Source organism: Schistosoma haematobium, chromosome 6 (genome assembly GCF_000699445.3).
Source record: "Schistosoma haematobium chromosome 6, whole genome shotgun sequence".
Lineage (NCBI taxonomy): Eukaryota > Metazoa > Platyhelminthes > Trematoda > Strigeidida > Schistosomatidae > Schistosoma > Schistosoma haematobium.
Window position 1 is genome coordinate 24,440,519 of NC_067201.1, and position 27,563 is coordinate 24,468,081.

The window sequence follows — 27,563 nt, forward strand, 5'->3', positions numbered from 1 at the left end:
TTGCGCCAGGATGAGACAAAGAATGAAAGTTATTATATATCAACTTTTGCATACTTTTGGGAACGAAAGGTCACGGCATTGCCTTGGTCGTGTCACAGTAGATTAGAATACCATTGACAGGTGATGAGAACTGTTTTAAATTAAGACTTGAATTGTTTGTTTTAAGCAGGTTTTGTAATTCTAGATCCTGCTCTTGTTCGTTTCTCAACGTCTCGAAGTTTACTGTAGACTGCTGTAGCACGTTCATTTCTAGCCTAGATAATACATCTGCCGCCTGATTGTCCTGACCTTTGACATGTCGGATATCGCTTGTGAACTGTGATATATAGTCAAGGTGTCGGACTTCTCGAGGTGAGTATTTATCAGCTCTCGCTTTTAGTGCATTCGTTAGTGGTTTGTGATCCGTAAAGACTATAAATTCCCTACCTTCTAACATGTGTCGGAAGTGTTTAATGGTTAGGTAGATCGCAAGAAGTTCTCGCCCGAAGGTAGAATACCTTGTCTCTGCTGGAGCGAGTCTCTTTGAGAAGAGAGCAATTGGTTTCCAGGCGTTTAACCAGTTGGTTAAGGGTACCGCCTACTGCTTTATCTGAAGCATCCACCATCAAAGCAAGTGGGGAAAGAGAATTCGGATACATCAACGTAGTTGGTTGAGCTAATTTATCTTTAAGCTGTTTAATAGCTTCGACGGCGTCAGAAGACAGTTTGAATTCTTTTGATTTTCCTTTGAGTGAATCCGTCAAAGGTTGCATTAATTGTGCACAACCTGGTATGAATCTTCGATAAAAGTTAATTAGACCTAGAAAACTTCTCAGTTGTGTTAGAGAACTAGGTATGGGGTATTGTTTGATGGTGTCTACTTCTTTTTTGATCGGTTTAATCCCTTCTGGGCTTATTGTGTGACCGAGAAATTCTAAAGTTTGAACACCTAATACACACTTACTTTGACGTATTTTTATTCCATGTTCATCCAGTCTTTTCAACACTGTTTGTACATGCTGTTCGTGTGATTACAAATCGGGGCTGGCAATTAACAAGTCGTTTATATACCTCTGCGCAAATGGCATATCTCGAAGTAGGTTGTCTATGAATCTTTGAAATGTCTGTACTGCATTTCTCAGGCCGAATGGCATGCGTACAAACTCGAATAAGCCAAAGGGTATTGTAATAGCTGTCTTGGGAATATCTTCATCAGCCACTGGGATATTGTGATATGCCCTAAGTCAATTTTAGTGAATATGTTCATACCCTGTAAACCGTTTGTGAAATCTTGGATATGCGGTATTGGGTACCTATCTGGTACGGTTTGACGGTTTAGGGCTCTGTAATCCCCGCACGGTCGCCAGTCACCTTCATTCTTCTTTGGGACCATATGCAAAGGTGATGCCCATTGACTATCAGAGGGACGGATAATACCCAGTTGTAGCATATAATCAAACTCAGCCCTAGCGATTTTGAGCTTATCTGGTGCTAGTCTCCTGGGTTTTGCAAAAACCGGTGCACCTTCGGTTTTGATAGTGTGACTTACTTTTAGCTTGTCTTTAGAAGGCTGTGGGTTTGGTTTAGTTAAGTTTGGAAATTCCGCGAGTATATCTTGGAATTTCGCTGTTGTTACTGGAGGAGTTTGAATCAAGTTAAGAGAGCTGATGTGACTTTCTTTGCCTTTTGTGTAATACGAAGTTTCTTTTAGTGTTAATCGCCGTTTCTTGGTGTCAACTAGAAATTCGTATCTCTCTAGAAAGTTCATCCCCAGTATTGCCAGATCTAAGTCGGCTACCGTGAAAACCTAAGGAAATTGCCTCCTGAACCCCAAATCTAGGGTTAAAGTTTTCTGCCCAAATGTCGCAATTTTATTTGCAGCTTGAAGTGTAATTGATGATGTTTCTCGACTAATCTCAGTTTTATTTTGAGGGATGATGCTAAGAGCAGCGCCAGTATCCACCAAGAAATTCAAGCCAGAGTTTCTGTCTCTAACATAAAACAAGCAACTGTTTAGGCGCCCCTCCTCAGTCGTCGCGATCTGGGGAGGGGTTACTCGTTTCCCGCTGTCTTAGAATTATGCTTAGGCCAGGCGCGTGGTTGCATGCACTTGGTTGAGTTGACACCAAACTTCCAGTGGTACCAACAAAACTGCCCAGATTGTCTGGACATTTGTGACCTGTTTTGTGACTTGGATCGTGGTCGTTGTGGTGACCTGCTCCTGTTTCTATGACCATTTGCATTCTGGTGACAGCCTCAGTGAGACTCTTAACACTCGCAATGAGTCCTTCTATGATGGAATCTTTTGCTGATTCTACTTTTTGTGTGTGATTTATTGTGCCTGATCCAGTTGGAGTACCTCTTTCCATTATTCTATCGGCTATACGCGCTAAATGAGATAATGAGGTTTCAGGATCTTGTGCATCCAAACAGTGTTGGACGTAGCATGGGAGAGCTTGTATCCATCCTTGTTTTAGGACTGCTTCACCCACTGTGTTATCACCCACTAAGACTTGGAGGTGACGTAAAAACTGTGACGGCGACCGATCACCTAGTGTTTCACCTTGAAAAAGTCATTGGATTCTTTGACTATCTGATAATGATAAACGGTTCATTATCTCTCGTCTTAAGATGGTATATGGTTGTGGTGATGGTGGGTCTAAAATCAAGTCACGGACTTCTTTGGCGACTGAAGGAGGAAGGATGGAATACAAGTCTCTATAGCGAATCCCTTCAGATTTGATATTGTGTCTCGTGAAATAATGCTCTAGTTGAGCAAACCACAACTCAGAATCACTACGATCAAATTCTGGAAGTCGGGATTTCGTAGTCATAACAGTGTCTATCTCCACTGGTGACAAATCCTCCAGATTATGGGTTTCTATTGAGTCTGACATGAGGTATGTGACAAATATAGCAATAAAGTTAGCACAAAAAGTGGTTACTATAACACGAATAACTTAAGATAATACGGAATAAACTAGTTATATACTCAACTTAGTTTACGGATAATCAGGTCTACTTTTACGATTAAGTAAAAAAAATGTTAATAACAGAAATGAGGTTAAATTTGTGTTCAAAAAGGGCTCACCACTTTCGTGCCTTAAGGGAACCCTCGTGCTATTGATAGAAGAAACCAGAGAAGTAGTGAATAGGTCTTTATTTCGATTCTCGCGCAGTCACAGTGGAGTGTGGGATTATCTGTTCAGACAAACAAAGCCTCTCAACATTCAATATAAGATCATAGGGAATACAACGCCTATAGAAAATAAGGAAGTGAATGAATACTTGAACAATACTGTTTTGGCATACGCTTGGTTGTTTGGGGTCAACTCTTAACCAACCAACCTAACCTGTTACAAAACTACTCAATCTATTCCTGTTTCCCGATCCCCAACTCCGATTTAGATTAGTGCAAAAAGATATATAAATAAATAGATGACTATCATTACCACAAGGCACAAACAATTAGGAAAATACCAATATGTCCATACTAGGTGTTAGGGTAGAAAAACAGAGTACAAAATGTTCCGCTTAGATTACAATCGCTTTGGAACAGAGAGAGGTATGACAGTGGAACATCTATCAAACGAAAGCTTATATCTTGTAGAGTAAACTAGGGTCAAAACCAAGTGTTAGCATTTTACAAGCTTTGGATTAAGTGAAATAATGTCCCTCAAAAATAGCTTTTGCTGTCTAGCATAGCTTCTTTGGTTCTCTGTTCACAGAAACAGCTTGATCTGTGTTATTGCCTCGAGATTGTTAAGGTTGTTCTAGAAAGAAAGCTTCTATCATAGAAGCTATAAGACACTCATCCGTTAAGGTTTATTCATTTACGAGACCACTTAATTCATGTTCTTCCAGTGGTAAAATTGAATGCTACCGCCAGATGCACAGCTCCCAATTGTTGACAAGTGAATACTCAACCGAAGTAATATACCCCAAATGATGAGAACGGGTGGTCACCACTCGCTACTATGACCGATGGTCAGCGCGACGACCAAAATATTAATATTCGATTTGAACACAGAACCAACAGACTAAAATTCATCCGATTAGGCAAGACTACATTCTTCTGTGTAGCATACAGAGAGATTTTGAAAGACTCGTATTAAATCATACCAAAACGCGGACTTTGTGTTCAATTTAAACGGTTCCAGATTGAGAAAAAGAATAAGTCATATCAAAAGTATGAATTACCTGAAATGGTACAGCCTGCGCCGTATAGTCAATGATTTTTCTAACGCAAATTCATGTGTTAAACAATAAAAGTGATAGTTAATTAACAAAAGTTCAATACCTGAGATTCATGGAAAATAATCTTGAATAAGCACATATTGTCAACCGGTTTCCAGTTCAGTTGGTGCTGTTTTACCTTTTATTCTATCTTCCAGGGACACATCAGGTTCTACTTGAATGTCAATATTGTCGTGACAACGAGCGCTATTAACAGATCACGTTGCTCCTACCCTGTGATTGCCCCAAGGAGTCTATATGGTCTGGGTTCAACAATGTCGTCAGCCTTGTTACGCACATGAAACGGATGATTTCTGTCTTCTAAACGCTCATCCGAAACTCGGTGTGCATCCTGAGCGTCATACCCAAACCAAGACTCCTCCCCGATTGCTTCATAACCTCAGAAAACACATATCCTTTAGGTGTTCCCACTGTTACAACTGCTGTGTTTTAGGGGTTTTGCATAATCAACCGATGATTTCTTGATTGTATTAGCTCGACCACTGTTCATAGATCCACTGTTATCCCACAAAAGAATATTTGTAAATTTACCTCTAATTATATATTAACAGCTTTTGCAGCAAGGCCGCTTACTCTCTCTCTCTGGTGGTCGACTGGATTATGAAGAACTCTACGTCTGAGGCGAAACATGGAGTGCAGTGGATAGCTTGGATCATTCTGACCTTTCACATGACCCAGCTCTTCTGTCTCATACACAGAAACAAGTGCACGTCAAGATATTTAGTATAGTATAAGCCTGTGCATTAGTAGGCCTCAAAATACACAACTTAAAAAGAAAGACCCTGAAATACAACGCTGAAAGCACCAACCCAATGACACTTGATAGAGAAAATCTGGATGAAGTGGAAAGTTTCACATATCTGTGTAGCATCATCGATGAACGTGGAGGATGTGTCACAGACGTAAATGCGAGGATCGGCAAAGCAAGGAGAGCATTCCTACAGTTGAAAATCATATGGAGATCAAAGCAACTGTCAACAAACATCATAGTCACAATCTTCAACATGAACGTCAAAACAGTCCTACTGTACGGAGCTGAAATTTAGAGAACTATCACAATTATCATCAAAAGTGTACAAGTTGTTTACGCAGGACACTGAATGTCCGCTGGCCGGGTACCATCAGCAGCAGCCTACTGTAGAAGAGGACAAACCAACATCAAGTTGAAGAGAAAATAAGGAAAAGATGTTGGAAGTGAATATGACACACTGAGGAAATCATCAAACTGCATAACGAGTCAAGCGCTAACATGGAATCCTGGAAGGTAACGGAAGAGAGGAAGGCCAAAGAACACATGGAGTCGGAAATTGGGAGCAGGCATGAAAAGGATGGATGGCAACTGGAAAGTATTTCGCAGGTCAGATTTAGATGGATAATGCTGTTGAGTGGCCTATGCTCCTCCACGAGGGGTGGCAGGCGTAAGTCAGTAATATATGGACAGAAGTGTTATTCACAGTTCATATGTTTATCTAGGCTCCTTTGCTTTCTAGAACCAAATCATAATTTAGTTCCTCACATATGAGACAGGCATTAGAACTGCTGTCTTTTCCATGCTTCTTTTGGAACCGTAAAGTTTGACCGAAATATTGTACGAACCGTCCTTCATTGAGTTCCCATTCTTAGCTTTGCAATGTGTTGAATCTTGCAGATCTCTACGTCACAACTTATGGGATAACAAGAACAGCCTGAACAGAATAGGTGGTATTGTACTAGCTCTCCTTCTTAACACACTGAACCCTATATCTGTCCAACCTGTTTGTTTCACATACATTGTTATAATGACAGAAATTGAACCGAATATTTTGTCATTACAATTTTGTATTTCTTGGTTTTTGTTCAATATACATATGGGAGTTTCAAAAGACACTTCTAACTTGTATGTTTTATTATTACTTCTAATGGAAATAAATAAACACTTATCATCAGCATTTTTCGGCATCACATTCGCAATGTACAGGTTTGGGGCTTCTTCATATGCCTGATACAAATTCGAAACAAACCAACTGCAAGTATTCTGCAATGTCAAAGCTCACACCAAGTGCCTTTCAACATACTACTTAAAAATAATTGATGTATTGAACAATTACATTGCACGAATGAGTAGCAACCATACAATTTTAACACGCAAAAGACAATATTGATAGTGATTTGCGATACGCAAAGTTGTATTGGCATTGAGACGTAACCACACAATCATCAAAGTTGAATACGAGACTACTCGGAAAGTAGATATTCAATATTTAACGCAGAGAAAAACCCAACGGTGGAGAAGGCGGAGCAATGAATTGAAAAAAATTGAATTGATCAGATGGAATGACTCGGCCATGTAGGCGTGGTCCCTATTGAATGTTACCTTATATCTTCTATTCATATTAAATATATTGTTCTTTCTCTAGCCTAACCTTGTTCTCCATTATATATTGATGATTGTTACGATGCGATAAGTCGGTGCAGATGATGATGTGACTTCCGGGTAAGATCTTATAGATTAGGCAGTTATATCATGACATATCTACAATTTTAGGATTAGGTCTATTATTAGAGCAGTACTAATATCATAGTAGACCATAATTCTACAGGACTTCTCAACTACAGAGTTTCACAAATGATGAAAGTATCCCGACAGGTCCATCATCATAAGACTTTTTCAGGGAAGCTATGGCCTGCTTGATGTTGGAGGGTATGAAATCAATCTTCAATAGGTGTCTGGATGTCAGCATCGAAAATGTATTGATAAAGCTTTCAGTTCCACTATTGTATCATTGCGAGAAGTGCTGTCGACTACCTGTTATGTCCCGATAAGAATAATGAGTGGTAATTTTTGGGATCCATTTGTGGACCAATGTTATGCCTATATTTTCATCGTATAGTTGTTAATAAACCAAACTATTCATATTCATGTCTGTCTTATCATAAGCTTTATTTTGACCTACAGTCTGTTATTATACGATTTACCATTCTTAAGTTATGCCCAGCCTATTAAATACAGTCTACCACATTCACAGCCACATTTGGATAGGTCTTGTACAATTGTTGTTTTCTATTTTATGGTACGATGTGATCTGTTTGGTTTGTATATAAACCCAGTATGTTTGAAATAAATGGTTCATATTGCAGAGGCTGAGATTGGTGATACCATTACAGTATACATTAAAAGGGGGAAGGAAACCACAAGTTATAACAGAGCGAATATATGATGGCATACAATGACTAGGGATCAAATCAAATATATGGTATGCTTATACAATCATATTCAGGTGTTGACTTTAGTAAGTAGGATAACATGGGTCATTTATATTTAAATAATACGATTAGTTTGCAATATGAAAATAGATGAATGGGTGATTGTACATATATGTGAGTTTTTGATTTTTAGACTATGTTTATAATATTCATTTCTTACAGAGAAGTTACTCGGTATTTTTACAGGCATGCGAGATAATTCACAACCTTGGTTTACGAATAATATACTCCTCAAGTAGGTTGTTAAATTAGTAAATTTAACGAAAATAAACTTGTAGTGTGGCGTCGAGTCGCGTTTGACTATGATGACCACTACAGGAAGACTACGTGCCAGTTAACCGATAAGATCCCTCGTAGGCCAAATATCAGAAGGCAGTTGATGGCTGTAGTCGAGATGTATTTTTCGGCGATCTCGTGGTATCGAAAGAATACCGAGATCGTGCCAGTTTACAGGTGTGGTTGCTGAGCGTAACCGAATTCGTGCAAGGTCACAGTCAACGGAAGAACTTGTGTATATTGGTATAGTTAAAGAAACAAGCACGGTAAAACAATCCCTGGTACAATTGGTTATAACAGTAATTGTTTGCATTAAACCAATCGCGTTCTCTTAATAAAAATAGGTCACTACAAGCTGAAGTATAGTCGTACAGATATACCAGGGAGTTAACATAATGGTTTATACTATAGTAATGTACTATGGGACCACAGTGTTTTATTTGTTTATAAATCGCAAACCGTCCAGTTTGTGACCCTATAGAACTATGGTCTACTATGATATTAGTACTGCTCTAATAATAGACCTAATCCTAAAATTGTAGATATGTCATGATATAACTGCCTAATCTATAAGATCTTACCCGGAAGTCACATCATCATCTGCACCGACTTATCGCATCGTAACAATCATCAATATATAATGGAGAACAAGGTTAGGCTAGAGAAAGAACAATATATTTAATATGAATAGAAGATATAAGGTAACATTCAATAGGGACCACGCCTACATGGCCGAGTCATTCCATCTGATCAATTCAATTTTTTTCAATTCATTGCTCCGCCTTCTCCACCGTTGGGTTTTTCTCTGCGTTAAATATTGAATATCTACTTTCCGAGTAGTCTCGTATTCAACTTTGATGATTGTGTGGTTATGGTCCAATGCCACTACAGTCCCACTTTTTTGTCTGAAACTTTTCAACCTATTTATGGAATATGGGACCTATCCATCTGTATGGAAACTATCTCTTATCACCCCTAGATTCAAAACAGGATCACGTAGTGATATTGTTAGCTGTAGGCCAGTTAATTTAACATCCGTGCTCTCAAGAACCATGGAAAAAATCATCCACAAACAGCTATTATCATTTTTGCTTTCGGCAAGTCTGATTAGCCCATCCGAACACGGATTTCTGACTAAAGGCTCATACTCCACATCGCACATGGAATGTTTTGACCAAATTGCCTAGAGAAGAGATGTTGGTCAGTGAGTGATAATTCTTTACTTCGATTTTAGTAAGGCTCTCGACAGTGTCTCAACTCCGCCTGTAGCTCTTCTAGAGTTACTGCCGGTCCCAAGCCCGGGTAAAGGAGGAGGGTTGGGCATGGGGTTAGCGTCCCCATCCCGTAGAAAACTAACTCGCTAAAAAAACGCTTACCAGAAAAAATAATTCAAACCATTTTAACTCTGCCCTGAGAGTTAGAAGGTCTTCACTTAGAAGAATTATGACGCTTCATGGTGAAAGCCGAGTTCGTTCGGAAGCCACGAGGCCGATGCCCCTTCTAACAACCAGAGCAAAAATTTTTATAGGTACATGGAACGTTAGAACAATGTGGGAAACCGGGAAGACCAGTCAACTTGCAACGGAAATGAGGAGATACAACTTAGCAGTACTGGGAATCAGCGAAACCCACTGGACCCAAGCTGGACAGAAAAGGCTAGCTACGGGAGAGATGCTGCTATACTCCGGTCACGAAGAGGAAAATGCTCCACACACTCAGGGAGTTGCTCTAATGCTGTCCAAAGTAGCACGAAATGCACTTGTAGGATGGGAACCCCACGGATCCAGAATCATCAAAGCATCATTCAAAACAAAGAAGGAGGGGATCTTAATGAATATTATCCAATGTTATGCACCCACCAATGATAGCAACGACGACATTAAAGATCAATTCTACGAGCGGCTTCAGTCAATCATAGAGAAATGCTCAAGAAAGGACCTCACCATTCTGATGGGAGATCTAAATGCCAAGGTCGGAATAAACAACACTGGATATGAAGATATTATGGGACGACATGGACTGGGAGAGAGGAAGGAAAATGGAGAAAGATTTGCAAATTTGTGTGCATTCAACAAATTAGTCATAGGAGGCACAATATTTCCACACAAACGTATACACAAGGCTACATGGATCTCACCGGACCACACTACAGAGAACCAGATAGACCATATTTGCATCAACAAAAAATTCCGAAGGACAATGGAAGATGTGAGAACCAGGAGAGGAGCTGACGTAGCTTCAGATCACCACCTAGTTGTAGCCGATTTAAAACTGAAGCTAAAAAAGAACTGGACAAGTGGACAAACAGCAATACAAAGGTTCAATACAGCCTTCCTTCGAGATACTGACAAACTCAATGAATTCAAGATAGCTCTCAACAACAGATTCCAAGCCTTTCAAGATCTACTGAAGGAAGAAGAAACTACCATGGAGGACAACTGGAAAGGCATCAAAGAAACATTGACTTCAACGTGTCAAGAGGTTCTGGGCCTAAAGAAACACCATCATAAGGAATGGATCCCTATAGAAACACTGGACAAGATCAAAGAAAGGAAGAACAAGAAGACAGCAATTAACAACAGCCAAACACGAGCAGAGAAAGTCCAAGCACAAGCTGAATACATAGAAGCAAACAAGCAAGTGAAGAGGAGCATTAGAGCCGACAAGAAGAAATACGTGGAAGAATTAGCAACGACGGCAGAAAAAGCTGCTAGAGAAGGAAATATGAAACAGCTCTACGATACAACGAAGAAACTATCAGGGAAATACAGTAAACCAGAGAGGCCGGTCAAAGACAAAGAAGGCAAGCCAATCACTGAAATTCAACAACAGCGAAACAGATGGGTAGAATACTTCGAGGAACTCCTGAATAGGCCGGCTCCAATGAATCCACCGAACATCGAAGCAGCACACACAGATCTTCCTATAGATGTCAACCCACTAACGACGGAAGAAATCAGAATGGCCGTCAGACAAATCAAGAACGGGAAAGCAGCAGGACCCGACAACATACCAGCTGAAGCACTGAAATCAGACGTCGAAGTAACCACAAGCATGCTTTACCTTCTATTCAAAAAGATTTGGGAGGAGGAACAAGTGCCAATGGACTGGAAAGAAGGACACCTCATCAAGATTCCAAAGAAAGGAGATCTGAGCAAATGTGAAAACTACAGAGGCATTACACTACTGTCAATACCAGGGAAAGTCTTCAACAGGGTGTTGCTGAACCGGATGAAGGATGCAGTAGATGCCCAACTTCGAGATCAACAAGCTGGATTCCGAAAGGATCGGTCGTGCACAGACCAAATTGCAACACTACGGATCATCGTCGAACAATCAGTTGAGTGGAACTCGTCACTATACATCAACTTCATTGATTATGAAAAGGCATTCGACAGTGTAGATAGGAGGACATTATGGAAACTTCTTCGACACTACGGAGTTCCTGAGAAGATTGTCAATATTATCCGGAACTCATACGACGGACTACAGTGCAAAGTAGTGCATGGAGGACAGCTGACAGATGCATTCCAAGTAAGGACCGGAGTCAGACAAGGCTGTTTACTCTCTCCCTTCCTCTTTCTTCTGGTGGTCGACTGGATTATGAAGACCTCGACATCTGAAGGAAAACACGGAATACAATGGACAGCTCAGAACCAATTAGACGATCTGGACTTCGCAGATGACCTAGCCCTCCTATCACGTACACGTGAACAGATTCAGATAAAGACAGCCAATGTAGCAGGAGTCTCTGCATCAGTAGGCCTCAACATACACAAAGGGAAAACCAAGGTCCTCAAATTCAAAGCGGAGAACAGCAATCCAATCACCCTTGATGGCGAAACTCTGGAACATGTAGAATCCTTCACATATCTGGGAAGCATCGTCGATAGACATGGAGGTTCAGATGCAGACGTAAAGGCGAGGATTGGCAAAGCAAGGGCCGCATTCCTACAATTGAAGAACATATGGAACTCAAAACAACTTTCAACCAATATCAAAGTGAGAATCTTCAATACGAACGTCAAGGCAATTCTACTGTATGGAGCTGAAACTTGGAGAACTACAACAACCACCATCAAGAAAGTACAAGTATTTATAAATAGCTGTCTACGCAAGATACTCAACATCCATTGGCCGGATACCATCAGCAATAGCCTTCTGTGGGAGAGAACAAACCAACTTCCAGCTGAAGAGGAAATTAGGAAAAGACGATGGAAATGGATAGGACATACATTACGCAAATCGTCAAACTGCATCACGAGGCAAGCTCTAACTTGGAATCCTGAAGGGAAGCGGAAAAGAGGAAGGCCAAAGAACACATTACGTCGGATAATAGAAGCGGATATGAAAAGGATGAATTACAACTGGAAGGAGCTGGAAAGGATTGCCCAGGACAGGGTTGGATGGAGAATGCTGGTGAGCGACCTATGCTCCTTCACGAGGAGTAACAGGTGTAAGTAAGTAAGTCTCGACAGTGTCTCACACAAACTTCTTCTAAAACTCTCTTCATTTGGCATACAGAATCCTCTTTTAACTTGGCTCAAATCTTTTATAGAAGAAGACTTTGAACTTTTCTGAGCATATTGCATCTCAAGAATCCAAAACCAGAAAGCTCATCGGATTGATAATGATAAACTTCAATGATATCGAATAGAGATTATTATAATACAAAGAATGTATCTTACCCATTCCTGAATATGGCATTTTAGTTTACATTAATTGCAGGCATAATGACCTGAATAAAATTGAAGGTGTTCAGAGAAGGTTCACCAAAGCTGTTCTGGGGTATTCCGACTACAAAGACTATCACCAAATATGTCAAGAACTCAAATTAGAACCTCTCTGAATCAGGCGTATCAAATTAAACTTTGTTCTTATCTACCGGCTGATTAACGATGTTTCCTACTCTATGATATCATCCCACAATCTACGCAATAAGGAAAATATTCTAGCGGTTCCAAGAACCCGCCCAAACTTACGCTAGAATTTTTTCGTTATTCGCCACTCAACAATGTGGAACAGACTGCCAGTGAACCTCTGCTGCAGTGAAACTACAACCCGGTTCAGAAGTCTCCTTGATGATTTTCTTTCCAAAAGCGGATTGTGTCACCTATTGAATACCAATGTGTTTAATAATGATTTATAAAAACAAGTCCGTCATCCGTGTTATTGACCGAAAATCAAAATGTAACCTTTGAAACTTTTCACGTCTATTTTATTTCTACTCATCTTAATGTCTGAGGTCTGCTTATAATCGCATCTATAATTATTACCGCTATTAATATCATTATTGGTCCCTCAACACATTAGATATTCTTCTCATCTCTTCTTATCATTCTAAGCATATATTATTCCTAGACATCCAAAGTCTAAAACTAGAAGCAAATTATCTCACCGTACACTTAAACAAATTAACTTCTCAGATTCATTTTATCATCAACACATATATAACACACAGAAATCTGTATTTGATTATTCTTTGCAATTAATTGTGACTTTAATAGCATCATTCTTGATACTAATATCTGGTTCCACTCTGTATACTGTTACATAAATCTACGTGTTTTTATCTGAGTGCAATAACGGGTTTTTATCTTATTTTTTTAATTGTTGGTTTACTTCAGAGGTCGATATTCATTACACTATTATTATTATCATGCTTTAACACTTTCAATAGGTGTTCATTTATTTTCCCTCTCTTTTTACTTTCTAAATAAATATTATACTTAAGATTACGAAGTTTGTAATTAAGACAATAACTTATGTTACACGTAACTTAACTTCATACACTCGATTTATCTTCACTATGTATGTATGACTCATACATATTGATATTTGGTTATCCTTTTTACTTAATTGTGACTTTCATAGCATCACTCCAAAATATGACTGCGCAAACATTTATTCTAGCGCCGCAACTTACTGCAATCATAAGTTATTTTTACTTAATTATTTTCTATTTTATTTTTTTATTAATTTGACGATACATACATAGTCGTTTATTCTTGTTCTGTGTTCATAAACACACCTAATTAGCTATTTGAGTATTTCACGTTTACTTTATTTCTATTCCTTTATTTTCTCCCTTTTCTTCTTCAAACTCAATTACACAGAACCTGATTTATTATTATCATTCTATTATTATTACTCCCTTTTTCAAATATGGCAAATATAGTGCTAATATTATTTAAGCTCGTGTATTATTGCATTTTTAAAGAAGCTTGAAATGGTTTCTTCACAACACTCATGTAACCATAAGATGTTTGTGAAAAGTGATATTAATAATAGGAGGAACACGAAGAAAAACGGTTTATTTATTCGAAAATTATATTATAAAAATGTACGTATAGTATTAGTCCAGAAATAGATTTCAACAGTCATTTTTCATTGTTCTCATCAGGATATAACAAATTCGACATTGTCGCAACTTTTTGCGAGTTGAGAATTTAGGAATTTTGTATCGCCATCTGGAAAATCGCTAATTGCTTCACATACTTAACTTATCTGGCACATTTTTCATTGATAGTATTATATTCCACAACTACCTTAGGATGTGTTGATTTGCTTTCCGAATACTTCACTGGACTAGGTGCAAGTGATCAACAAAGGAGAAATGAAGGCAAACAAGGAGGAAAAAATGGAATATTACTTAGGAAAGTAAGGGAGGAATAAAGAGGAAACTCGCGAAAATTTTCCCTTGTCGTCTTTCATGAGGAAATTATGAGAAAAATTTCCCTTTTTGTCGCTTTGTGTTGGGAATGTTGTTGAAATGTCTAATTTTTGCCCAAAAACACGTGGAGATATATGCTTTACGCTTATTTACACGTCGAATCGTCTACTTTTTGCCTATGTGACGTGTCTATGTGTTGATGACACGAGCATCAACTTGGTCACGATTTGTCTTCACTTTATTTCTCTATTTTAACCACGTGTTATTTCGGAGTACACTAGGGAAATGGAGTAGCTTAGACGAAGTATTAGGGATGTCGATGCTAGAGAGTTAGCGGATGACATAACTTAAAAAAATACTACGAACGTTGAGCTGTCATATTATCCCAGGTAACTACATAGTAAGACTGAGATATGTAGCTTGGGAATACAAATTAAATAGTTGTATCAACTGAAATTCAAGTATACACTGTTGTTAAAATGTCTTACAAATTCAGAATCTGTAGATCACCTGTGTGATGATGATTTTTCTCATTTTTTGCCGGGAAATGACATTTACTAGACGGTCATGTCATGTCTATATTTTGTGAATAATGTTGAGAATTTGTGGTGAGGGAGAGGTTTTGCGAAAACATACAAGAAAGTTCGTCAATAGTTTGACAAAATATTGGGCATCGAGTATAGAGAAGTCATTATTTGTGGAAATTATATTTGAAGTCATCTCAGCGATTGAAATTTAAAACAATTACAACGTTTCGTCCGGCGAAGTTTTCTGGAACTCCTCAGGGTTATAATAAAAATTCAGACAAGTCTGCTAGACAAGACGTTGGAATCATTTTAGTTTTCAGTCGCTAAGATTATTTCAAATATAATTTTCACATATAATGATATACAAGGAAGACTATTAAAAGTAGAGCAGGAGGAAAACGTTAATTCATTGAGAGCATCTAAACTAATTTGATACTTGTTTGAATATTGCAGTATCACAGTATCATCACTATTGAAGGGTCGATATGATAGGCCCGAGAAGGAGAAAAAATGAACAATTCTCTGTTGACTGCGTCCTGGAGACATCTGGGGCAATTAATGTAGTTTGTATCAAAGTCAGTCTAGTCGTCATATATTCAGAGAGGTTCAGCGTTCGTGATCAACTTGTAGCGTGGCGTCGAGTTGAGGTAAACTATGAACACCGCTACAAAGAAACACGTGCCAAGCGAATCAGAAGGCGAGGGTTGAACGTAACCAAAGAAACCCATAAAATCTCCGAGAAGCCAAATATCAGAAGACAGTTAATGGACCAAGTCGATGTTTATTTGCTGGCGATCTCGTGGCATCGAAAGGATACCGAGATCGTGCCAGAATACAAGCTTGGTTACAGAACGTAACCGAATCCGCGCGAAGTTACAATCAAAGTGTAAGTAAAAAGAATGGAAGCACAAAATAGCTGTCATTAGCACAGTCAAACAAAAGCACGTTAAAACAAACGCTGGTACAGTTGGTTATAATAATAATTGTTTTTATTAAACCAGTCGTGTTCTCGTGATAAATGTGAGTCACTACAGGAGCCCCCCGCTAGAAAGGGTTAACACTTTCGATAAATAGCGGTTTAAATCGTGGGACTGATCGGCTAACGAGCGATTGTAGGACGGAAGAATTGGCGAACAGGAAAGCGATCGTTGATCGTCGAGTTGCCAACGAAGGTCGTTTTCGGAGAACGGTACCAGGAGCGATGTGCTGTATTTGTTGCTTGAGTTGGCATGCTACACCAGAGTGGTTTGTATCCAGAATCTGAAGATTGCGTTCGTAGGGAATGCGGACCAGAAACGCTGCAGACGTAGGACGAAACCACGTTGAGCCAAAAGACCAGAAGCGACCGTAACGACCAAGTTCGAGACCAAGCGTATGCCAAGCATTCGAAACCAATATATCGACTGAGTGCGTTGACAAGAGCGTGGGTGGCCAATCCAGCTTTCGCCAAAGTTGACTGAAGTCGACGGAACCAAACGGAGATGGTCGAAGGCGTGGGCTCAGGAAACAAAAAGAAAATCAAAAAAAGAGAAGAGTGTAGCATGCGTGTAGTATAGGAATAACCCTACACCGTATTGGTTGTTGATTGTGCGATAATCGCGGAAGCGTACGGGCAACCGTACTCGGCGACCGGAACGTGAGACGATCGTCTCGTCCGTAGACGGTGCAGATGACGCGTGCTGTTGACCGGGACGTGAGAATGAGGTCTCAGATGTATCTAGCATGGGACCTGAAGAATATTTAAGGATCCTGCTAGCAGGTTTGATAGGTCCAGCATTGAATCTCAGGTTACCAGATAGGGCACTGTCATCGACGTGTGCTGGTTTGAGACGATCAATGCTGACGATCTCGACGCGTCCATATCGATCAACCTTGAAGGTCTTTTCGTGACGAGCGATCACGTGAAAAGGGCCTTCGTAAGGTTGTTGCCAAGGTTTGCGTACCGAATCTACTCGTATGAAAACATGTGAACAGGTAGATAACTCTCGAGGGAGAGCGACCTGTCGATGTTGTATTCGAGTTGACACCGGAGACAGCGTTCGCATAAATGCAGACAGTCGATGGACGTAGTCTGATTTACCGAAATTAGGTCTGCTCCGTGGTGTGAAGAATTCTCCAGGGAGACGCAATGTCGTGCCGAATACCAGTTCAGCGGCGGAACATTGTAAATCTGCCTTCAAGCTCGTTGTGATCCCTAAAAGAACGAGCGGTAAGGTTTCGTGCCAGTTGCCGTTTTCGTGTGCTCATATAGCACTTTTAAGTTGGCAGTGAAACCGTTTACTTAACCATTTGGTGCTGGGTGGTAGACAGATATGCTTATGCGTATGCATTCCGTACCAAACAGCCGGGTCAGCGAGGAGAATAGTTAATAGGGGAAAATTTCTCGAATAAAGCGTGGAATTCATCGTCACGCGAATAAAAAGTAACAAGGGTTCGGTACACGTACATGTGAGTCTATTATATTAATACTATTCTTATCGTTATCCGTCATGTCGAGTATATTATATATTAAAAAATATGAAAATATACGACAGACGTGGATGGATAAACCATAGACTCACCGAATTGGCTTCTTTGGAAGATTTGATCAGAAGTTGAGGCGTGTTCCAAAATACGGGTCACCAATTGTAGCGTGGCGTCGAGTCGAAATTGACTATGAACGCCGCTACAAAGAAACACGTGCCAAGCGAATCAGAAGGCGAAGGTTGGACGTAACCAAATAAATCCATAAAATCTCCGAGAAGCCAAATATCAGAAGACAGTTAATGGACCAAATCGATGTTTATTCGCTGGCGATCTCGTGGCATCGAAAGGATACCGAGATCGTGCCAGAATACAAGCTTGGTTACAGAACGTAACCGAATCCGCGCGAAGTTACAATCAAAGTGTAAGTAAAAAGAATGGAAGCACAAAATAGCTGTCATTAGCACAGTCAAACAAAAGCACGTTAAAACAAACGCTGGTACAGTTGGTTATAATAATAATTGTTTTTATTAAACCAGTCGTGTTCTCGTGATAAATGTGAGTCACTACAAACTATTGATGCGTTTTTATATGGTTGAAAAATTACGCTCTGAAATGTAGCATCTCAAAACTTACCTTATAAGGAATTTCGTATTAATTAGGATGCTTTCATTCTAGTCATGTGATATTTTCAAGTGTCTGGTGAAGATCAGCTCGGTCTGTATAACGTGTCCCTTTTATTGAAGGATTTGAACCAACCAATTCTTCAAATACCTAGACCCTCTCTATAAACATTTGATGGGTATATCACCTGCAGGATACTTGCCTAAGTTCAGCACAAACACAAACCTGGAAGGAACAAAATAGTATTAAAGGTAACCAACAGAAAACTGAAGACAGATTCTGCTCCACAAAGTTAGCCAAACCTTGGGGTTTACTAACATTTAGGGCCGTTTAAGAAACCTTCCAGCAGTCCCTAAATAGGGAGCAATGATGTCTTTTTAAGTACCCAAAGTGAAATTTCAGTAATTGGCCAACATCTCCTTTATTTCTTTTTATTTCATTTATCGAGGTCAGTAACTAGAGGCACCGGTTATCCATTTTTACCAGAAACGAAGGTATAATAAGTAAAAGCTCCTTTCATTACGTCATCAACCACTTCGACCGTTTAAATTCATCAGTAGTTTAAAAGTCTTTGAATCAGTTCGATATCATGTCATGGCAAGTATTTCTGACTTTTGGAGCAATATTGTATGAAATTGGGACAATACAGTCTGCTATTGTACTTTTTGTTTTTCTTACTCACGTTGCGCGATATCAGAAAATGAAAGCTGTAAGGCATTTAAATGCTTCTTGTGTTTTGCCTGTCCCATTGTGTTGCTTATATTCTGAACTACTTTAGCATAAGCTGAAGTCTTAGTTTGGTTATCATCATCCTAATAACCTTCAGTACCACGTCAATGTCCATTTTGAAAGATAGTTAAGTGAGTTCACATCTAGTTATCCATTATAACGTTTATATTATATGGATTGGTTGTGTATAAACAATAGTGCGTAACGAATTCTCAATAAGTATTTGAATGTGTCTAGATAGGTGAAATGATATAAAATATTTCAAGTCACCGTAGGCAGGAGCTCCTAAAATTGATAGGTTGATAGTTGTCATATCTTAACGTTTATAGACTCATACCAAGTACCAGGAGAGTTATAGACGATTACTTCACCGTATTTGATGGTCTTTGGTGGTTCCTGACACTTTTGATTAGCTTTCAGTTAATTCTCTGCGTTAGGCAATGGTAATTCACTAACCTGTCCTTGTTGGGTTTATTTGTTTTTCGAGATGAGTTTTTGGGATCGTAGAATCGAAAATTGAGTGTAACAAAACACGCTTAACAATCTTCATCTTCACAGTCTTCAGCTTGATCCCATCGCAGGACACTAAATTAGGCTGCTATGGTTATAAGTAAACGACCAAAAAGCCGGTTCTGGATCACTATTTCTTGTTTCAACAACTACTTCATTGTTCTTAACCATCAGGAGTGCGAATTCATAAACTTTCGTCGTAGTTTAAAATTTAGGATATTGAGAAAGTTGAATTTTGCAATTTTTAGTATAGTTTCTTGACATTAATGTATACATGTCTTCCAAATACTTCACTGTTCCATTTGTAATTTTTTTGATGTTTTAATGGACTAAAGCAAATCACTTCATTTATTTATGACTGTTTTTTGGTGCTGTGATACCGTTTCAGATGTCTTGCGGAGATGTGTAGTTTATATCGTCACTCGCTGTTATTTTAGTAATTAGTCTCCAGCGACAGATTATGATTATCTCACAAGCATTAACTCAGTGATCTGTGAAGACTAAATCGGCATTAATTAGACTCCTGAAGTGATCCTGTGTCTTACTTCAGCTAACGTTGCTCCTCAATTTATGCCAAATATACGCCACAACGTTAAGTTTTCTGATGGTGAAGTCTTAGCCATATAGACAGCATATTTTAGATAATACTGACTTATCGTAAAGTAAATTGTTATGACCCTAGTATGTGTTGTACGTAGTTTATTATGGTAGGGGGATGGTCCTTTGAATAATCACATCTGCGATCGGGAAACATTTGTTCATTGAAAAAGGTTAGGTTGACTAATTTTTGTATTTTTTCTGTAGACTTATCAAAAGTGATAATTGTTCCGCGCTTATTCTCCTTTTACTGTTTTTCAAATGATATATTCAGGTAATAAAGATATTTGGCAAATTATTATTTTTTACATACTTTAGCCCGACCTATTTAACTAAAAATGGGATACCATACGATTGGAAAGACATTATATTTTTCAATAAATTTATGCCTGGTGTTATTACTGCTGTGGAGTGGTGTTCACTGGTATACAGATTCAGAATCCAATAGATGTATACTCACTCGGATGATGGGTTTTCCCGAATACAAAGTAAATTTTTATTGAATAGTTTATCTTTAGGAAGTCAATGTTGATTGCCAACGGAAATGCTACGTAGGCTATGCCCTGTATCAATATCGGGAAGGGTACATTCAAACATTTTATTGTGTTTATTTATTTATTCTCTTTCTTCAGTTCTAGATTCCGGTATTTCACAAAATTTTATAATGCTTATTTTAGATCCGGACTCTACAATTCGCCAGTTTTGTTTATTACAGGTTCTCAAGGAAGTTTCAAGACAGTCAGATCATTAGCAACAACTGTCTATAATTTTGCACAATATAGTTCATCACTTGATTACTACAGTGTTGATTTCAATGAAGTAAGGGGATGTATATACTTATTTTAATACACTGATTAGATACACGTATTCATATATATGTCGTTCTATAAGTTCTCAGTAGCTGATAAAATAAAATGCTCATTCATTTTATTTTATGAAAAATGTTGTAAGACTTTGGTGCACCGATAGTTTTCAATAAGATGGGTCACTATGACTTGGACTTGTCTCATTTTATCTAAATTCCGGTAGTGATTTGAGATTTCAATAAAAATTTAAAGGCTTCCTAGATCTTGATTTCTGGTGAAGTTCACTAAGAGCCTCAAACAAGCGGAAACATAGCAGCAGCGATCGAGAAGCAAATTCAAGATCCTGATTTCGGTTAGTCAGCTAAATAGAATCCTTTCATAACATCAGAGGGACCTAGGTGTTTATCAAATGTGGTTGGTTGCAACTGCTACCCAGTTGTTTGATAACCAGTCTTTCAATCCACTCACGATATCATGTACTTTTCTTAAAAAAAGCTTCCAACAGCATTCCAGTATTCATTTACAATCCTGAACATAAAAATATCTTCGGTATATGTTTCAAGCGTTAAGGAGATACATCGAACATAGGGGTGCATGGAAAACCCTCTTGTTTTTGAGGGTGCTCGGTATTGGTGAGCATGAATATTATGCCGACTGTATTTTAACAACATCGCCTCAGAAACTCAGTTGCAAAGATATAATAATTCATCTTTCACATATTTATTTGAAGGTTTGAATCTAAGACTCGATGAAGTCGTGGCAAAGTAGTGTTCTAATCCCGGTTTCATAAAGCAACTGGAGATCCCAGATAGTTACTAAGCCTTTGAACTGACCATCTGTCAGTGAGCATCACTTAGGTCCTTCACACCCTCGGTTGCCAATATCTAATGACGTACCGTAGTAATCGGTTTCATGTCTCACCAAATTATGGCACTGATATCTAACAACTGAGACGATTTACCAAATGCATCGCACGCGAGTACAGCCTCTAGACTACTGAGTCAATATACGACCATTTACATGTTTGAAATCAATCAATTTATAATATCGCACAGCCATCCCCCAATGTCATTGTTGGGTAACTGCCTTGCACTTGATACGGTTCGACTCCACTGATCACGGCTTCTCAAAAAATCTCCGAAACTACCTTTCGAAGTTAGTCACTGGCAAGAACTAATATATATATATATATATATATATATATATATATATATATATATATATATATATATCTTGCACATGTTTTTTAACCGTTTAATTGTCTTTCAATCTTTGGAATTCCCTGCTTCAGTTAATTATCAGTAATTTGGCATGATTATTTAGCCCCATTAGTGACATGTTTAACCGTTAACATAGTTGAACTTCATCAACCACATTTGACTGAAACTTTTATAGTTTATTCTAAAGCCAACTAGTAACTAGTGTGAATGATCAGTTATCAGTATTATTGAGATGAAGTGTTGATTAGGAATGTTCGTCTTAAAATTATTTTTTCAATCACAAACTTTAAAATAAATATCAGGAATTAGATCAAATAATATTTACTTGATTGCATATTACTGAGTAGTTCCAAGTTAAGTGGAAATAGTTGAATTACTGGTTGGTGAAAACTAGCTTATGTTCTAGAAATGCTTTTTTTCTACTATTCTAGTGTTCATCTGTTTATTACAGGCACATTAGAAGCTCTATATACGTGTATACGTAAGATCGAGGAACATTTTAATTATAGAAATTAATAGAGTTGGTGACTTATTGACGAAACTTAAGTAAGGAAAAATATGTTAAGTATGATATAACCACTAATAATAACAATAATAATGAACGAATGGTTGCTCAAGATCAAAGATTATTTGAAGTCAAACATTATTACATTTGGATGCCGGCTTAGTGTTCTAGAAATTAAGCGTTTGCGTGCACGAGGTAGTGTATGTGCAATGTTGAATAGTACTATGCTAAGACGAAATGGCCGTCCAGTGTTTACAGGTTTTCAATGATATTTTAGCTCAGATCAGTTCGCGGCATAAATGTTTTTTTAATTTAGTTAGTTAGTATACATGAAAATTTTTTTCTATGTATTTAACTAAAAAGAGGAGAAGACGTTAGAAAGGGATAGGTGTATAACTCAGTAATTAAATTATGTTTGTTAGTTAGGGCGGTTTTAGTCTGTTACAATTTATTTATTTATTTTAACACATAGAAATTGGTACAAGGAGGCACCAAATACATATGCGCCACACAAATCCCATTCGATATGTGTGAGGGCTGTGATACTGCCTGGATGCCCAAACCGAAGCAGGTGGTTTTCTTAGGGGGCCACTCCCGAGCCTTCGACCTGAAGGTCTGATCCACAAGGCAGTGGAGCATCGTAAGGAGATGCAGTCCCATGGAAGCCGGTGATCAACAGTTGGTTCATACGCCATTTGTTCCCGCAGGATACTGGATCCCATGTGCACCATTGGTTTGGAATCCGGTTAAAGCGCCGGACATTCGTTTTTCGTCCTCTCATTTTCGTAAACAACACCCGCGGTGCGAGAAGGCAGTGAGTAGGACTTCCCTGGCAGAGGCTATATACGCGTCGCCATGTGAGAGCATTTAGAGAGGGAGAGCGGACGTACCAGGGCATTTCGGGGCAGTCTGTTACAGTCAGTCAGTCAGTCAGCTACAACGTAGGACCAGGCACATATATGCATCGGTCCAGGTTGCCATGCCGCATCAGCACAACAAGATGAACACCGGATTCATAGCAGTGGTTAGGTCAAAGGTGATAATATATAATAGAAAGATTGCATATAGAGATATAGTACAAGAAGAAAAGATTGGTTCGTAGAAAGAAAGATATGAAGCGATTTTAATCTCTTAGTTTAAAGGAAGACAGGGAGTGTGTACACCGACGCCATTGTGATCGATTCTGAGCCATTTCACCAAATCTCCAACCATTGGTTACGATAGTCACGCGGACCCCAACCAAGCAGTCTGTTACAAGCAGTATTAGGAACTTAGAACAAATGCATTTCGGTCCAAATTGTCACGCTATATCAGCATAGTGAGATAAAAATTATTTAAAAGTATACTGAAGTGTTAGTGACTGTGTCAGTAAGATGATTAAAAGGAGAATATTATTTCAAAAGAGGATGGTTATGTAACTCAGCAAATTAATTTCATTTGTTGATTATAATAGTTGAATCTTATGATATCGTAAATCGTGTTTATACACCAAGTTATTGATTGATCTCTGTCAAATGCTACTGAGTTAAAATTGTGTTTAAATCTAACTATTGATCAGTAAGAAACTGAAACATAAAAATCAGTGTGAGTTTTTGATCTATTTTTGAGGGTATAGTAAACTTTGACCTGTCGTCTTTATATGTTGTTGTTTTGTTCACAAAAGGTTCGTCCGTATCGCAAACTACAAACTACAGTCACCTCTCTATTAATCATAACGATGTGCTTACTAGTGACTAATTCCCAAAAGTAATTCATAGATTTCCGATATGAAGTCATGACCAGTGAAGTTCAATTTTGTCAGTAGGGAAGCAGTAACCCACTAGTGTATCAGATAACGGTTGTTCAATATCACGAATTTATTGAAGTTAAACATGCCGATTATTGGATTGCAGCTTAGTCATTTAATGGTTAAGAATTCGCATACAAGACATGAATGGGCTTCCAGGTTTTCAACTATTAAATTACTAAAATCTCCACAAAACTTTTGTGATAAAAATCAATATTTATTAAAAATCTCCCTATTCCTATGTAAATTTTATTGATCAAATAACCTACTAGATAAGCGACATCTTATTTATGTGTAGAGCTTAACTTCAACAAATTATTGTTATATTTTAATTCGATTTTATTTGGATAACTAATTTTTTTGTAAGAGTTTCATTATCTCGATTTTCAGCATCATTAACTTTGTTGCCTCCCATTGCCCTGATACGGCTAAGAGTGGGGAGGGTCAGCTCTCCGTCTCCAAACGCCACGTGCATACAACCACTGCCAGTGAAGTCCTACTCACTGACTTCTCGTGGCATTACTGTTGTTTACGAAATTGAGAGGACGAAAAGCGAATATCCGGCGCTTTAACCAGGTTGGTGGACACGGAGGGTCCACCTAGGGAAGTTGGGAAACCCTGATTCCAAACCAATAGGGTTCCAGGATCCTAAGGAAACAAATGGCATATGAACCAATTAATGGTCACCGGCTACCATGGGACTGCATCTCCTCACGTTGCTCCACTGCCTTTTGGATTAGACATTTAGATCATATGCTTCAGGTGTGTGGCTTCCTAAGAAAACCACGTGGTTCGGTTTGGGCACCCGAGCAGTATCCCAGCCCTCACACAAATTGAATGATTTATGTGATGCATATCTATTTGATGCTTCCTTGTACCAATGTTTATGTGTTTAAATTAATTAATTGAAATTCGTTATAAATACTGTTATCAACAAAATAATTCATAGATTCAACTATTTTAGTTATTTCTTTGTTTATATTTTAGGAACCGTCTGCTCTCAGTGGTGAAATTATTGAACGTCAAACTGGTAGTTATCAATTATTAATATCCTTTTAAATTTCTTTTAGATTTTGTGGATAAAGCGATCGACACTATTTTAGGAACATATGCTAACCGACCTAATCCTCCTGAACATATCGTGTTAATAGGTCATTCTGTTGTAAGTTGATTTCATAGACACACACATGCGCGCGTGAAAAATTGTGCTTTTTGTCTGTCTGTCTATTTCGTAATCTCAGAATGATTACATTAAAATTTAGTTGTGATTAGCAACGACCAAGATAAATCAATGGTTTATTTAATAATGATATAAACTATCATATCTGTTGAACAAGTGAATAGATATATCGATTCAATAATTCAGTGGATATTGTGTTGAGGTTTGAAAAGAAACTTACTAGGTTTGAGTCTCAATGTGAATACCAACACTGTGATGTAAGTACATTCAACTGATGAGTTTCAAATGAAATAAAATACGAACCTTCGATTCCACTCAGATGGTTTAATTTAATATTAATCGATTATCAAGTACATGTTCGTGTACTGAGTTTCTCTGACGGCTAATGATATTTCTTGAGTGTCTAACCTAAAGTGGAGAAGAGTTGGAATATGTTAACTATTCATTAAAATCAGATGGCTTTTGTGGATATTATAGTAATTTCAATGGTCAAGATCATGAGTCAGTTGAAGCTAGAACACCATGGAAAACTTGGAATCACTGGACGGCCGTTTCGTCCTATTGTGAGACTCCTCAGCAGTGCGCAGTGGTATTCATTAAAACTCAAGCTCACCACGATAAAGTCTAAGCCAACTGTTATGCTAGTAACCCTTTAGAACCGTAAATCAAATTGATTGCTGAATCGCTGGTCTGTAGGCTACACCTTTGAATTCAAGTTCTAGACCTTAAGGTAACGGAACAACGTTAAATGTTATTTTACTGTAGATGATGACCAAAGTAGGGTTGTACGTCATTCGTTCCCACAGGATTACAGAAGTACTATTCAGTAATAGTGTGAAATTAAGGTTTTCCAACTCCACCAACTGAACTTTGCGCTTCCACCAATTCGATTTATTCATTTGATGTCTACTTTGGCCTCTTAAATCCTATCGAAATAATCTCTCCACTTGAGTGGAACTTTCCTAGAATGAGCTATTGATACATGATTACAAATGACTTTTGAGAGAAGAAGGTCTGTTTGAGGATTGATATGACATATTATGAATAATTGTCAGCGTCAGTACACTAGAAAATAAATACATTTAGCCGATAAGTAACAAGATAAACGAAACGAATATTCTGTTGTGCTTTTTTCCTAAAAACAATAATGTTATTAGTTTTATTTTAAATTTTATTCATTTAATTACTTTTTATCCTGAAATCCAATATTCACTATCTTTTTCGTCGTTGAAATATTATCATATAGTCGTCTGGTTTATCCATTCACTCACATTAGGTCCTCTGTTACATTTATTCATAGTATATCTACGACCCTATTAGCAAAACAGCCACAACACCTATATTCATTTAAATTGTGGTGACATGAATTATTCCGTTGTTGATACTTTGACTAAAATTTGGTTAGTCTTAGTTGGTATATGTACATCCTGTGTGGATTGCCTTGATAAACCGATTATCACGCATATTTATTTTTAAAAAAAGTAAATGAAATGTGGCCAGCAGTGAAATCTACGACGCGCATTTCATCTTATTTGGGACTAGTCAGCTGTCTGTACATACATCCGAAAGTTGATATTTTCTCCGTGATGGGACTTCTCATCAGTGCACATTCGCTAACCGAACCCACGACCCACGAATGCTTACCCTCCACATCAATCGGTCAGGATCCAATGAAAATTTTATGATCTCCACATAACTATATTCCCATAATAATCATGTACTCACCAATGACTACCTTCAAAATGCAGCCCATGTGCACCATTGGTTTGGAATCAGGGTTTTCCAACCTCCCTAGGTGGACCCTCCGTGTTCACCGACCTGGTTAAAGCGCCGGATATTCGCTTTTCGTCCTCTCAATTCCGTAAACAACAGCAATGACACGAGAAGTCAGTGACTATGGGTTCCCTGTCAGTGGTTGTATGCACGTGTCCATAAGAGAGCATTTGGAGAGGGAGAGCTGACTCTCTCCACTCTCGGCTGTACCAGGGCATTTGGGAGCTGATGTTCAATGAACCAAACCAGAAATTTATGTCAATAACAGTTTACAGAAAAGAAAACATAATTTCATTGATTTATATTTAGCATATATAGTAGTTCAGAAATACTGATCATAGTATTCTATACAAGTGAATTAATCTTAAAATTACTCACCAACAAAGACTTGAAGTTTTAGATACATGTATGCTAT

The 27,563-nt window shown here is 38.3% G+C and overlaps 1 protein-coding gene across 2 annotated transcripts in view; it reads left to right on the top strand.

The window, feature by feature from the left end:
• The first annotated feature begins 18,736 nt into the window (after nt 1–18,736).
• The window catches only part of MS3_00008866 (uncharacterized protein), a 79,586-nt gene continuing 70,759 nt past the window's right edge, over nt 18,737–27,563 (top strand). The window contains exons 1-5 of one of the 2 annotated variants that reach the window (XM_051217210.1): nt 18,737–18,902; nt 20,197–20,461; nt 20,511–20,697; nt 25,183–25,225; nt 25,266–25,357. Coding sequence is in view for 1 of the 2 variants with exons in the window: in XM_051217209.1 (XP_051065858.1) it covers nt 20,437–20,697; nt 25,183–25,225; nt 25,266–25,357 (396 nt within the window). In the remaining variant the exon portion in view is untranslated. Of the gene's footprint in view, nt 18,903–20,196; nt 20,698–25,182; nt 25,226–25,265; nt 25,358–27,563 lie in introns of both variants that reach the window. The other variant, XM_051217209.1, reaches the window with a different exon arrangement.